We start from the raw sequence: 14,982 nt of genomic DNA on the forward strand, positions 1-14,982 counted from the left end.
TGTCAGCTTCAGGAAACAAACCTGCTTTGGTCATATTTGAGAGAACCGATTGCAAACCATGACATATATCTGTGTGTGTGTGTGTGTGTGTGTGTTTCTCACTCATGTTTCCATTTGTGTCCAATATGTACTCTAGTCATACAGTAAAAGGAGAAATGTCTGTAGATACAGTATACAGTCATTCTGTACTGCATAGTTTAGATCAACACCACGGCTTGTGTTTAAATACTGATGAATCTGCTCATCTGTTGTTTTTCAGGTAAATTCATTACTATATTATTGTGTAGTGCTTATTTTTGTTATTTAGTATTTCATTTGTTTATATATTGATGATATGTACTTATAATTGTGATTTTTAGAATCATGAAACCTCCAGCTGGAGCTCTAGATTTGAATGTAAAATGATACTTTCAAACGTTATACGTCATCGTTACTTTTTTCCCCCCTTTTGCCTTAGACTTATAAATAAATAAATAATAACCAGTTTAAATAAAACCCTCGACTCAAATGAAAATAGTAGGCTATGTAGGAACAAAATGCTTATAAATATTATTTTTCCTATCAACAAATGCAGTGCTGCATTTATATTGATATAGAAAACAGATGGAGCATCTAAAACAAAACACCCGACTTTTTACCCCCCGCTGTGTGTTAGAAATCACAAAAGAAGAAATGAATAAAAACGAAGTAAACTGTCAAAGAGGTGTCTGTGAGCAGCTTTAAGACAAACCTAGCAGAAGCACAACATCTTTATATAACCCAGCTGAAATACTCGAGCCACACACACAAGCAACTTCAGCACACACTCCTCGCTTTAAATCACACTCACATCTGAATAAAGTAAAAACACTTCATCACTTCTATAAAGAAAATCATATAAAGCCTCGGTGAAGACGGTGTCCTTTCATTCGGCGGCCAGCACAGACGGTCATTTTACCTTTAGGCTTTTATTACTAGTTTTCTCTCTTCACTTGCGAAGCCTCATAGGGGTCTTTTGTCAACGTGTATCCTTCTGTTTCTGTGTAACCCTAAAAGAGCCTCTGTTAAATCCTTCAGTCAAAAACACATCACAGCACACAATCCATTCCGCGCGTCTCCGCTGTGAGTTTATCTGTGTGGAGAGAAGAAGAGCTGCTGGACCCCTGAGTGAAGAAGACAAGAAGTGTGAGGTCAGCAGACCCTCCGACAGGCCCCGCCCACAGGAAATACCTCCTGATGTCATCCGCTCTGCCTTATGACGCGACGAACCCGCTCAGTCCACATTAATGTTTGTTTGTTTGTTTGTTTGTTTGTTTGTTTTGTATGTTCAGATGACATTATATATAATATATATATATATATATATATATATATATATATATATATATATATATATATATATAATGTGTGTGAACTCTACACAAAGTTGTATATCATTGATGTCATCTTTGTATTGTTTGCATTCATAAAGAAAATAAATAAAAAAATCTTTTAAATAGGCTACTAAATAGCCCAAAAATGTGATTAGGAATTAGAATTAAAGTTTAGAATTTATAAACGTGTAATCTCTATATTTTATGAATTGTCATTGTTTTTATTTGATACATTTGGTATAAAAAAGCAACATGAGCATGACACGAGAAGGTAATTCGTTGAAGTAAATCTGTACATGTTATTTTCATATGAGATAAAAAAGAGATTTCTTTATTTTTATTTCTTTATTTCCCTGTTGAGTCCACTTTTATGAGATTCAGAAACAAGTTAAAGTTTTTCTCTTTACATATACTGTAATTCTATATGTAAAGAAATTTATAAATACTATTTTATATATTATACCATAATTATAATATATATTTTATAATAATATATTCAAAAAAATTATTAATTCTATTTTCCATTTTAGTTGTAGTTATTTTAGTTGTTATTTAGTTATCGTTGTTGGTATTTAATTATTTAGTTGCTGAAATCAAAAGTTTTTACATGTTTTATTCCAGTGAACGTTTTATTTAACATTTTCATTTCCATTTTAGTTTATTATAATAAACCAGATACTGATTAAACCATTTCTTCAGAAAACTCACACGATTAAGGGAACTTTCTGCTCCATTAAGTCAAAAGGAAATTTAGTAGTCATCTATTAAAAGTTAAGAGAGAAATAATTTCCCTTCAGTCCAGTGGAACTCTGACTTCCTGCAGAAATATTGTGTCATGTCCAACTGTTTTGTATATAATTCATGTATATAAAGTAGATGTGCAGAAGTACACAGTTATGAAGAAGACTGCTATATTAAGATACAGCTTTAAATAAAGTACAACTTTTAAAGAAAAGGAAATAAAGAAGAGAAGTGAAAGTCAAGGGAAAGAACTGACAGAGAGATAATAAAACAGAATGAAATCAAATCTGGTTTAAAACCAGGCTTCATGTTGAAAGTATTGGATGGCTTCATTATTAAAATGAATGATGAGAAGAAGAAGAAGAAGAAAAAAGACCCAGAAAAACTGGGTTGCTATGATTACGTAAACACAAGAGAAAGAGACGCCCAAACGAAGCTTTCGCAATGAATTCCTGCCTGAATCCTGAAATACTTCACTCTCTGCTGTGCAGCAGTTACTCTAGACACTGGATTTAAGATGAAACACCATATTAATGGTCATTATTTGGACTGATTGTTATACATTTAAATCCTACATAATATAATTATTTTCATTAAACTTTTTTTAGATTTCAGGACCATTGGGTAATTACTATCACGGATATAATAAATGATCTTTTATTCACCTTTATTACAACAGCTTAATATGCTATTTATCATGTGTAAGGTCCATGATGATGTTTTTAATTCAAGATAATAGCGCTTTTAAGGGTTACAGTTGTTTTTAGAGAGTTCGTGTAGTACAGTAGACTGCACTTGTTTATTGCGAACACAACACTGCCATCTAGTGTTCATTTAATTTTAGTAACATGATCATGAGCGGAGCATGGAGATGTGACGTGACTTACAATTGAAGATTAACTGTGAATGATATGAAAATTATTATTTTTTATTAGAAGATTTTTCTGGTTCTGGTTCTGTTACATATTAAACATATTAAATGTTATTTGACAATGGTGTGTTTTATATTATTTTTTTGAAGATTTACTGTTATTGTTTTTAATGTAATTATTTTTAGTGGTTTTATAGTTAGTGTTTTTAAATAATGTTAATAATAATAATAATAATAATAATAATGATAATATATAAATCAATACCTGGAATCAATACCTTAAAACAACATATCTTATTTTGAAAAGGAACAAATCTCATCATGAAGGTCCCTGAAAAGGAAAATCTATTTTTTTTTATTAAAAGGAAAATCTATTCATTATTTTGTATTTTAAACAAAATAATATTTTGCATGTTAATTGGTTTGACGGAAGTTATTTTATTTTATTTTATTTTAATTCAGTTTAGTTTAGTGATAGACGAGCAAAATGCCACAATATAACAATATATTGCCATAATGCATAAGCATGTGAAGTCATTTTTTGTTGAAAAGAGAGCTGGTGTATATTTGTGTTTTATTGATTAAAGCTGTTTAACTGAAATATTGCGTCGATGTGCAGCTGGACTCTCTTCAGGTTGTGCATCTGGTGATTGGGTTTGTTTTGATGGATAAAGTCAAGCCTCGAGGGGCTCTGCTGTGTTCTGAGAGAGAGCTTGTGTTTATTAACGCTGGATTCAGCAGCACATTCACCTGCAGGTGTCTTTCACACACAGAGAAGTGCTTTGGAGAGTTTCAGTCCAGAGGCTGGGTCAGTCGGCACAAAGACTAAATCAGTAAAGGATTGAGTCAAATTACACACATATGTGTTTTCTGATTATGTTTATGTGTCAATAAGCAGCAGTTTCTCACTGTGGAAAGGTACCCTTGTGAAAAGGAAGCACACTTGACATACACACTTGAGTACTTTTTTTTAGAGTACTTATTATTAAAATAACATCCTTTAAAAGAATGCACTTAAGTACAAACCAAATGCAATGTTTTCACTTGCACTTAAATTCAAATATAGTTTACATTTATATAAGTACTTTATTTGTGCTTTATGTCAACATATTAAAATAAGTGCACTTCTTTAAAGCATGACAAAAAATATTTAAATCACTTTTAATTCGACATTATCACAAACTTTTCAAAGTGTACTTAGTCTTGAAAGTGTCTCATTTAAATGACGTGTTATTTCATTAATATTATGGCGATGCTTCAGGTAATGTTGTTACAGTGTAATTACACAAGAACACTGCATGCAACTATAGGGTTAAGGCTAGGGTTTTGTTTAGGGTTAGACACTTGGAGTTATGCATAATTTACTGTCACGGTAGAGTAAGCACAAGTGATGTGTAACTACGTCACATTAAAATAAAGTATCTTTTCTGGGTCACACTTTAGTTTAGGGACCAATTCTCATGATTAGCTACCTAACAATGACTTCTGCCTCAATAAACTCCTAATTGGCTGCTTATTAATAGTTCGTAAGGTAGTTGTTCAGTTTAGGTATGGGGCAGGAATTAAGGGATCTAAAATATGATCATGCAGAATATTTGCTTTTTAAGTAGGCCTACTAATAAACAGCCAGTATGCTAGTAATATGCATGCTAATAAGGAACTAGTTAACAGTGAGAACTGATCTCTAAACATTTTCTGTAATATTCAGTACAGCTTTTTAAAGCAATTTCTAGCACATTCAATACAATTAAGTGCACTTGTTTAGTGACGACATGCCCCGCTAAAGTATCAAAATATCTAAGTATCAGTTTTTTTTCTTTTATATCAGTAAAATGCTTAAATGATTTTTTTTTTTTTTTTGAAAGTATGTGTCTACAATAATTAACTTTAAGCCCAGAGAAATATTGACTGGTGTAAAAATCTTTCTCTAGTGATTTAATTTGTTCATTATTATTATTTGAAATAATGAGGATTTATGTAATATAACTAATCAAATAATTAACACAATACACCAAAGTGAGTGTAAGTTCAAAGGTTAGTTTTGGTTTGAAATATTCTGTTTTTTTAGGGTTGTTGTGGTATTGTTGGTCGATGGAGGACACTTTGGCGCCTCATTTGAATACTTTCAGTTCTTCTTTTGTGTAAAATAAGCCTTCAAAACCACAAAAAGTGTACATTTATATTATGTAAATGTCAAAAGTACACTTTAGCACATGCTAGTGCTTGTTTTGTCTTCAAGTTGCTCAGTATCGCCCTCTGCTGTCCATTATTTACACCTGCATGCTCTTTGCACGTCTTTCTGATTAAACTCTATAGTTAAAAAAAAAAAAAAAAAATGAACAAACGAAAACTAAATTATAAAAAGAGCAACAGTTTCAGAACACATTTATTGGAGCTGAATCTTTGGAATATGTCAGTCGATCTGATTTGATCAGAGACAGAGTTTTTCTTCTGTGATGCAGATATAAAACATTGATATCCATTTTAAGGCCTTGCTGTTTTTATTCATTTTTTACCCTTCCTACAACAGCAACTTACAGAGGCAGTATTGAAAATAAAAGTTTTCTTTGCTTCCGCATCTTCTTGTAAAAAAAAACAAACAAAACCAAAACAAATCAGCACAAAGTTTCAACGACAGTACAAAAACCAAAAGAGAATGGGAGCTTTACTATAGGAAATCTGTATAGCTTTTTCAATAATGAAAACATCTCGATAATTGACCATTTCAGAATCGTATTACATATTCTGAAACTATATTAAAAAAATGAACACTGTCTTTTTTATTTCAGTTGTCTTTTTTACAAATGAATGCTATAAACACATAAACTTCATCAAATATATCGATCAGTGCAACATTGTTTCTTTTTCGTTAATGCTACAGTATGCTTTCTCACAGAATCCCGACTGAAGCCAGTCGCCTTTATACAGCTTCAGCTGACACACATGTAGCATCGACACGAGGATTCATGTCCTCGGAAACTACCGGAAAGAAACGGGAAAACAGAAGTGTTGGCCACAGTATACAGCACAGTACATGAACATACCGAGAAACCTGTAGAAAACATTAGTATTGTCAGCAGTGAAGCCCTGTTATTGGTTAAAGTACATGTGTACGCCGTTGCTAAAGTCAGATCCACCCAGCGGTCCAGAATCCAAACCGTCGACACAATGACAATGAGATGAGATGGTCTCCAGATTCAGAAGAGAATGGGCTGTTGTGATTGGACCCTGCAGTTTGAGGCAACAGTCCTTTGGTACAGACACAAGGCCAATGACAGAACGCTTGCGAAGCGATGCGTGAGAACGTTTAATAGCACCACTCTTAAAATGAGAGTTTTACTCGAGAGCACATGCATTCAAGCTCGACGGATGGTGAAAGAAGCGCTTTGATGAAACCTCAAATCAAAGCAATCAAGGCAATGATGATCATCGATTTTTTCTTTTTTTTTGGTATGCTGGATAAACAGACATTCTGAATTATGATTATTGAGGATATGATGATTATGAATCTGTAATCCAGCCACCGCGGACGTCTATGAAATGCATTTACTGTATGTGCGAATGCTGTTCTCATGATGAAATGTGCGCTGGATTTGTGTTAACATCTGTTTTGAGCAAGGGCTGCATTTTTTGGGAGCATAGCAAAATAACCAAACAGGACGGAAAAAGCACACGTTTCACTTTCACAAACAGTCGGACGATTGTATTTACAACATACAACCCAAGAAAAGAGGGATACTGCAGCTTTCTTTTTTGTCCTTTTACTCGTTTCTTTGAAAAGGGCATTAAAATATATTAAAACTTATGTACAATATGCATGATTTCCACGTTAAAGCGCTATGAATTTACCGGGATTTGTTTTGCAGATTCGACTGACAGCTTTTTTGAGAACTAAAGGGTTGAAAACACCACAAAAACAACAGAGGAGGCCAAAAAAGATGTACCAAAGGCACTGACTGAACCATACCCAGAATGCAACAGGGCTGGATGATTTCCCACCCCCTTTGATCTTTGCCCCTCCACCTTCCCTTGGCCATATATGGTTCATTTGTTTTTTTGTTTTTTTTATACACATCTCCTTAAAGCGCAAAACAATCTTTTAAAATAAAAAATAAATGATTTTTTTTTCCTCCTAGAAAAAAAAAAAAGATAAATACTTTATAACATTATTATATATTGGTCTCAACACCAGCATCCGATTGTAAAAACGATCAACCAAAAATAATACAAAACGATAAAATAAAAAATTAAAATAACAATTTCAATCATCTGTACATATTCTTATTTTTCATTTTGTTTTTTGTTCTTTTAAATCCTTGTATTCAACGTTTGTACACAGTGTCCCCTACTGGTAGGTTCCGTTCACTGCAGCTCCTGAGAAAAGCATGGCTCAGTCCCAGACCTCCCATTGGTTCGCTGAACCACAGAGCCTTGTCCTCCTCCAACCGGAAGGCATCGGCAGTCCGTTTTAGCCCCGCCCTCCCTGAGGAGAGGTCTCCTCTCATTGGTCGGCGGCTCACGCTTCTGTGTACGTGTTCTGTGAGTTGAGCTTGTCCTTCTTTAACTTGACGCCGTCCACCAGCTCAAAGTTATAGTTCTCCAGGGCGGATAAGTTCCTGTCGGACATGCCGCTGTGTGAGCAGGCGCAGTAGAGGACCACGCCGCAGATGGCGCCGAGGAAGACCCCCAGCGCGCTCATGGCGATGATGGTGATGAGGATGGGGTCCAGCGTCTTCAGCATGTTTCCGGCGCCGCTGATATCACGGTTCTCCACAATCTCAGGGAAGTCTGTGATGTCCACGACTGGAAGAGAACATATCAGCAAACCTGTTTTAGATACTGGTTTTGGATTTTATATGATCTGGATTACATGTGTGCTGTATAACGCAATGTGATATGAACTCCCTCCTAACATACAATCACACACTGAAACAAAACATGACATAGAAATAATCTCCATTTACAAATTGCTAGTAAATTTCATAAAGAAACGTCAAGTAACTGTGAAGTGGAAAGACTGAAGACTTCTTTAGTCACATATTTTGTGAGTGATCTGACATTTACTCAGTGTTTGTGTGGATCTAATTTGAGAAAGCCACTTACTGATTTCATTGAAGTTGTCCTCAGGTAGAATCGGCTCTGCTGGGACATCTGGGTCTATAAATGGACGGCATAAAACAGTCAGGAAATGTGTATTGTCCAGTATTGTCATCTAAGTGAGTGGCTCTTAACCAGGGGCCTCAGCACACTTCCAAGGGGCCACTATTATTTAAAATAAGACTTTATAAGCTACAACTGCTAAAAATCAAACTATAAGTTCAAAATATATTTCTTATTTTAATTTATTCCCTCAACTGCCATTATATTTAAGGACCAGGGTTGTCATCATCTTGGAAAACATGGATATATGAGAGAAGTAAAAAAAAAAAAAGATTTCTAGAAGTAACAGAAACTAATAAGCAATTTATAATTTTTTTTGTAATGATTTTTTTTTTTTTTTTTTTTTAGTTTTGTCAAGATCTAAAATATTTTATTGGGCAGAAATAGCTATTTAGGCATGAAAAATAAAAATTAAAATAAATAAATAAATACATAATAATATTAAAAAACCATAAACAAACTAACCATAACTGACTAAAAAAGTAATGTAAATTCATTGGTAATAAAGTGTAAACCCAGTTACTGAATTATGAAAATTTTGGAATTCTAAAATTTAATTATTTTTTTATATAAAATTTATAAATACGTTATTTAAATATATTAATACATAGATTTTAGTCAGTGTCACACCATATTTAACATTTGACAGGAATTAAAATGAGGCTGGGAGAGCTTAAAGTACATAAAAAAAGAAGAAGACGAAAATAAAAAAAAACTCTCCATAAAACAGTGTTGAAAGTTGGGAGTTGTGAAAATTACATGATGTAGGACTTTTATACTGTGCACAAAATTGTACGTTTGCCTCATTTTCATCCACATTTAATTCAATATAGTGTCTAACCTGACTTCGGTCTATCGCCACTCTAAGTCTCAGTAAATAAAACCGTTTGAAAATGAGCAGTTTTGTCATTACAGCAGAAATATCCATAAGCCACCGGATGTCTGACACAAACTGTAGTGGTCTAAATGACTCACCCTTACAGTCGGCCATGTTCAGATTGTCTAAGATTTTGATGTCATCCACAGCAATGTCTCCCCAACTCTTCCTCTCCACTACGCTTTCAATTACCACCTGAAATAAAGATAAACACCAAAATTACATTTGAAATATATTTAAGATGTAATCAAGGTAAATAGCACACACACACACACACACACACACACACACACACACATACACACACACAACACACACACACACACACACACACACACACACACACACACACACACACACACTCATCTCCTTCTTTCAGTACCTGGTAGGGTTTATTGGAGTGGGGTATGAGCACGCGGCCCTCCCTCCAGCGGTTGCCTTGATGACCGCTGACCGTCCAGAGCAGGACATCAGCTGAGCCCTGGCTGCTCTCTCTGCGCTGTTTGATGTGTAGCGTGCCGATGTGAGAGCCAAACATGTGATACCAGAAGGACAAGCACAGGTCCGAGTCCTGGCCCGACACGGATGGACTCACTAACCGAGCCACTTCTGTCTCCTGAGCACCTGTGGCCAGTGTGTAGATGAAGTTCCCTGATCCGCCTACAGCAGACCGAGAGAAACCATGTGAGGTTCGGATGTTTCACACTTTCCGTGCTGTGAGGCCAATGGGTACATTTTATTTTTCTTACCAGTGTGGTCCATGTTTGGGCCGGTGTTTAGAGTCGGGGTGCCGCTGGACTGGATCTGCCACCTGAAACCGCTGTCCTCTGACATCCAGCCACAGAATGAAGGATCACTGGCCCAGCCAAAGTCACAGGCAAACCACAGGAACGCTACAGAGAGAACACACACAGGATTATTAACATATGCACTTTTATATTTTACATTACTAAAGCAGTGACACACACACACAAACAGAATATTATTTATATTTTAAAATCATTACTTTTTATATTGAATATAATTTATTTACATTAATGCATTTTAATATAATACTGTACAACAAATATAATATATGAGTAAATATGCTGAAAATAAAAAGTACACCACCATTCAAAGGTTTGGGGTTGGAAAGATGTTTTAATGTATTTGAAAATAGTCTCTTTTCCTCACCAAGACTGCATTTATTTGACTAAAAATACAGTAAAAACAGTAATATTGTGAAATATTATTACAATTTAAAATTTTCTATGTTAATATATTGTAAAATGTAATTTATTTCTGTGATCAAAGCTGTATTTTCAGCATCATTACTCCAGTCTTCAGTGTCACATGATCTTCAGATATCATTCTAATATGATGATTTGCTGTTCAAGAAACATTTCTGATTATTATCAATGTTGAAAACAGTTGTGCTGCACAATATGTTTGTGGAAACCATTATATATATTTCCAGGATTCTTTAATGAATAGAAAGTACAAAAGAACAGCATTTATTTGAACACTCGCAGAAATAAAAGGTACAAAAGCTGTCACTGGTATGGTACCTTTTCAAAATGTACTCTTTTGTACCTTATTTACTCTTAAGAGATCATGGTTAATATTTATAACTAAAGAGTACATATTAGTACCTAAATAACATATATTAGAACCTTTTGATAGTGACAGCTTTTATAACGTTATGAATGTCTTTACTGTCACTTTTGATCAAATTCATGAAACCTTGCTGAATAAAGGTGTTCATTTCTCTCTCTCTCTCTCTCTCTCTCAAAAATAATAATAATAATAATAATAATAATAATAATAATAAATAAATAAATAAAAAATAAAAAATAAAAAATCTTACTGACCCCACATTTTTGAACAGTTGTGTCTATAATAACAGTTGAATGTTCTGAAGCTACTGTGTGATTGATTCGACTCCACAGAGGGCCAAAGCAACATGTTTTATATCTGCTGTCCACTTGATGGCAATAAAGAGTTATTTAACAATCAGAAAACACCAACATTTAAGCATGAGCATTTCCAAATCCTTTCCAAATTCTGTGGTGCCTAAGCCAAATCCACATTCATACACCAAATATAGCTAGATCTTGAGCGAGAATACAGAGCACACGAAACAATGAAGCTTTGAATCTGAGATTGACATGAAAGAAGGAGGGAGGGATTTAACAATGTTAGATTGAGTGAGAGATAGAAAGCCAAAGAGAGAGACAGCATGAAAAGCAGAGTGAATTGAGACGGACAGAATAGCAGAAGCACGTCTAGGATGTCAGCTACGCCGGTGCCTGCACAGCCTCAGCGCTGCTTTTCTAGACAGTTTAATAAAGCCAAGCGCTCCGCTCCCTTAATAATGCCAGGATTCTCCACGAGTTTCACAGGGTATTTGCTCACTGAATGCGAAGGAAAGAATTTCCCATTAAAAGCCGCAGCTCAAGCCGCTACAAAAATGCCAGTTTCCAATTAAAAGTTATTTCTTCATTTCCATCTTTAAATGCAATGGGCCTGTCGCAGTGGAGGACAGTGCAAGGATACGTTTCACCACAGTCCAGAACGTTCTACCAGTTTTGAATGCTTGTCATAGCAAATAAACCACATCCAGTAATAGAAAGTGCACACATCTACTCAATGTTAACCAACCAAGACCATACACACACATAAGGACACATGCTTATTAGGACCTTCAATCTATTCAGTTGTTTTGCTGTTGTGATGAGCCTCAGCCAGGGCCAAACACACACACACACACACACACACACACACACACACACACACACACACACACACACACACACTTGCTAATTATACAATGTCAGTTAAGGTGCATTTCTCATCTGTCCATTAGTGAGCAGTCTTGAATGGCTAATCAGTCATTACGCTGAATTAGCAAATCAGAGGGGCTCTTTATAGATTTTCACAAGAACACTTCAGAAACAAGATTACATACTCATCTTTGAGTTCACACACTAACAATCAAATGGCCTCAACAACCAAACAGAGAACAAAGAAAACATACAATAAGAATTTTCTTTCTTAAAGGTGCAGTGCATAATTTCTATGCTGCTAGCGACACCAAACAGAATTGCAAAAATGTTTATTATTATGTTTTTCTAAAGAAAATTGCTTACTGGCCCTCATCAAATACATAAATATATATTTTTTCTGTTGTTTCGAAAAACAGGTAGTCCTGCACCAAACCCATGTTGGACTGACATAAACATTTTAAATGCACCACATGGTTTATATTATTCTGGGAAATGATGTACAGCTGGCTTACTTATAGCTGTCTCTGCACATTGAACTGGGATAGAAGAAAGTATGCTAACATTGCAAAAATGAGACGCTGCACCTTTAAGGGAGTAAGCATTAGCACAATTAAAATCCTGGATAATTAAAGAAATTATGGATAGAGTTAGATAAGTACCTTTCTTACCTGGAACGGTGCTCGTCTCTGTGGTCATCTCTGGCGCAGCGGTTCCACCTGTAGTGTGGACACAGTGAAGGCCATTAGATGAAAAGTTAAAGTGAGACACTGGCTAATATTTTTTTGGGGGGTATTATCGGGCGGTAAGGATCTGACTGTGCTAATTCCCCTCTTTGTATTTGCTTAGCATTTTTAAAAAGAACTTTGCCAGATGAGACATGCAAATAAGTTTCTGTTCATGTGGAACCTTTACTTTTATCATTTAGCAGAGGGGAGTGTAATTCTGTGCAACACACACTCTGTGAGACTGCACTGAAGTGAACACAGAGGAGATTAGAGGCAGCATTTTTAATGGAGTGTGAGTATTAGCAGCTGGAGAGCAGAAGAAACTTTAATAGTCAAAGATGAATACCAAGGTAAGTGCAAGCTAGGTTGGAATGGAGTATTACGTTACTGTATACTACATACTGTGTAGTACTGTTACTGTTTAAGGCTAACATTTTTTTAATTGTATGTGAAACCGTATGAACTGTGAAATGGAATAATAACATACTGCATGCTATATGCTACACAGTATATACTGTATTCTGCATATGATTTCCTTGAACTAAAGCAGTATGTAGTAAGCAAACAGTAAATTTAGCAATTTAAGCAGCAGTTGTTATATACATGATCTTAATATGTACATAGTGAATTCTGCATACTACACAGTATATACTGTTTACTCCTTACCATTTTTAAGTGTATTGTACGTGAAGCATTGTAGTATTCAATGATAATGAACTATTTAAACTGTAGTATGCTGCAATGTTGTAACATGACCTTGCTACATTACAGTTTTACATCCAGTAACATCACAGGACTAAATACAATACATTTGCATTTTTAATCCAATTTTGTATAAAACAATCTTACATTTTGGCAGTCCACAAAGTAGAAGTTGAGATTGCATTTGATATCGCTCGCCGTTCATTCATCACTGTCTGGCTTTTGTAATGAAATGCAAGGTCAAGTAGAGCGCTTTTGGCAAATGTAGTAGGTTATTTCAATATTAGATGCAAACAGAACATTTGCATACCATGCGCAGTATACTTCTCTTCTTGTAGGAGTAGCATGGTTAGTGTGGTTATGGGCAAAGAAACCATTAGGGTCATAATGTGACGAGTGATTAGTAATAGCATTCCCCAAAAAGGCTAGAAGCTGAAATTTGCAGAAGCAAGGGAGGCAATTAGTTTACTGGGATTAGCATAGTGTGATTAGCATAGCAAAAGGTGCAAGATGCAGTAAGTAAGGGTGCAGTCTCTGCAGGCGGGTGTTAGCACCTGTCTGGTCGTAGTCATCACCTGTTCCACTATGGCAGTTGGCCTGGTCATCATCACACTCGTCTGATGGCGCGGTGGAGGAAGCGGGTATAGTAGGGGGCACTGTGGGCACTACAGAGAGAAAGTCAGAGATAGAGAGAAAAAGAGATAAAGATACTCATTACTCATGAAAATACAAACTGTTACACAGCTGTCACACGAGAAAGCGACGGGAGTACTAAGGTACATTTTCGTCGTTTTTAAGGTGATTACTTAATGTCCAAAACCATGTAGTACTATGGTATTTTTTGTACGTCCTTCCACAAATCATCTTCATGTTTATGCTCTTTCTGTAGTCTTTGCAAGTCTGTAGCCCTTTGATACGGGCCTGTGCGTGACTCTGGGTGCTGGGGTTTGAGGATGTTATGCTCCACCCTGGGCCGGTATCCTCTCGGTTGTGTCCTCTCATTATGGCTGCCTGTGCCCCTTTGGATGTGGCCTTTGCCTACATCTGCCTAAAATCCTGTGTTTACTCTCAGCTTGTAATGAGCTGCCCTTAAGCCTGTTGGGCTTTCCCAGGATAGAAGGAGGGAAAAAATGAGCAGGAAGGGAGAGGGGGGAAACGGGAGCTGTATTGGAAGTTGAACTGAGGGCATTTTAGAGAAAGTCTCTAAAGCAGAGGGGTCACAGCGAGGTCATCGTGCTGGCCCTGGACAGCAATGTTGATCGCACGCTCCTGTTAGGACTTAGTGCTCTGCTGTTAGGAATGCGTATGTGTATATATGGGGTCACTTGTTTGATTGTGAGGGTTTTAGGTAAGACAAGGAAAGAAACCGGGTGAATTTATATACACAGTGGTGGACTGCGTGTGCATGTGCTGGCATTAAAAGTGAAAACAAGCATTATCATCTGACTAAAGCTCCCGGTGGGATGCTGTGGCTAACACAAGCAAGTCTCACAGTCGCTCAGAAATCCAATATGTAAATCCACTTAACGCTGCCTCAACAGAAAAAACATACACACACACCCCATCAGAGCTAAACTAATTCAGAAAGTAAGACAGAGGGTAAGACATCAAGGACCTTTCTATAATCCTTCTAGGCAGGTGGACCAAAGACTATCTCCAACTGTGATGGGCCCTGTTATTTAGGAGTGTCACAGGCCCCTGCTTTTCTGGGTTGGAGACATCCTTTGATGCTGCATCTGCAGGACAAGTCATTATGAAGAAAGCTAAGCCGTACACTATCCTGTTCTCT

At 36.0% G+C, this 14,982-nt stretch overlaps 2 protein-coding genes across 7 annotated transcripts in view; both read right to left on the bottom strand.

Annotated features, from left to right (window-relative positions):
* Nucleotides 1-1,174, bottom strand: part of itgb1a (integrin, beta 1a) — a 31,016-nt gene extending 29,842 nt beyond the window's left edge. Inside the window, exon 1 of one of the 2 annotated variants that reach the window (XM_042714038.1) lies at nucleotides 938-1,174. The gene's annotated coding sequence lies outside the window, so the exon portion shown is untranslated. The remainder of the gene's footprint in view (nucleotides 1-937) is intronic. The other variant, XM_042714039.1, reaches the window with a different exon arrangement.
* Nucleotides 1,175-5,332: 4,158 nt separating this feature from the next.
* Nucleotides 5,333-14,982, bottom strand: part of nrp1a (neuropilin 1a) — a 61,580-nt gene continuing 51,930 nt past the window's right edge. For 2 of the 5 annotated variants that reach the window (XM_042714041.1, XM_042714040.1), the window contains 7 exons: nucleotides 13,748-13,858; nucleotides 12,426-12,482; nucleotides 9,751-9,894; nucleotides 9,384-9,661; nucleotides 9,100-9,196; nucleotides 8,068-8,121; nucleotides 5,333-7,767 (listed from right to left, as the gene is read on the bottom strand). In XM_042714041.1, coding sequence (XP_042569975.1) covers nucleotides 7,481-7,767; nucleotides 8,068-8,121; nucleotides 9,100-9,196; nucleotides 9,384-9,661; nucleotides 9,751-9,894; nucleotides 12,426-12,482; nucleotides 13,748-13,858 — 1,028 coding nt within the window. In that variant the 3' untranslated portion in view covers nucleotides 5,333-7,480. The remainder of the gene's footprint in view (nucleotides 7,768-8,067; nucleotides 8,122-9,099; nucleotides 9,197-9,383; nucleotides 9,662-9,750; nucleotides 9,895-12,425; nucleotides 12,483-13,747; nucleotides 13,859-14,982) is intronic. The other 3 variants (XM_042714042.1, XM_042714043.1, XM_042714044.1) reach the window with 3 other exon arrangements.

Source organism: Cyprinus carpio, chromosome A24 (assembly GCF_018340385.1).
Source record: "Cyprinus carpio isolate SPL01 chromosome A24, ASM1834038v1, whole genome shotgun sequence".
Taxonomy (NCBI): domain Eukaryota; kingdom Metazoa; phylum Chordata; class Actinopteri; order Cypriniformes; family Cyprinidae; genus Cyprinus; species Cyprinus carpio.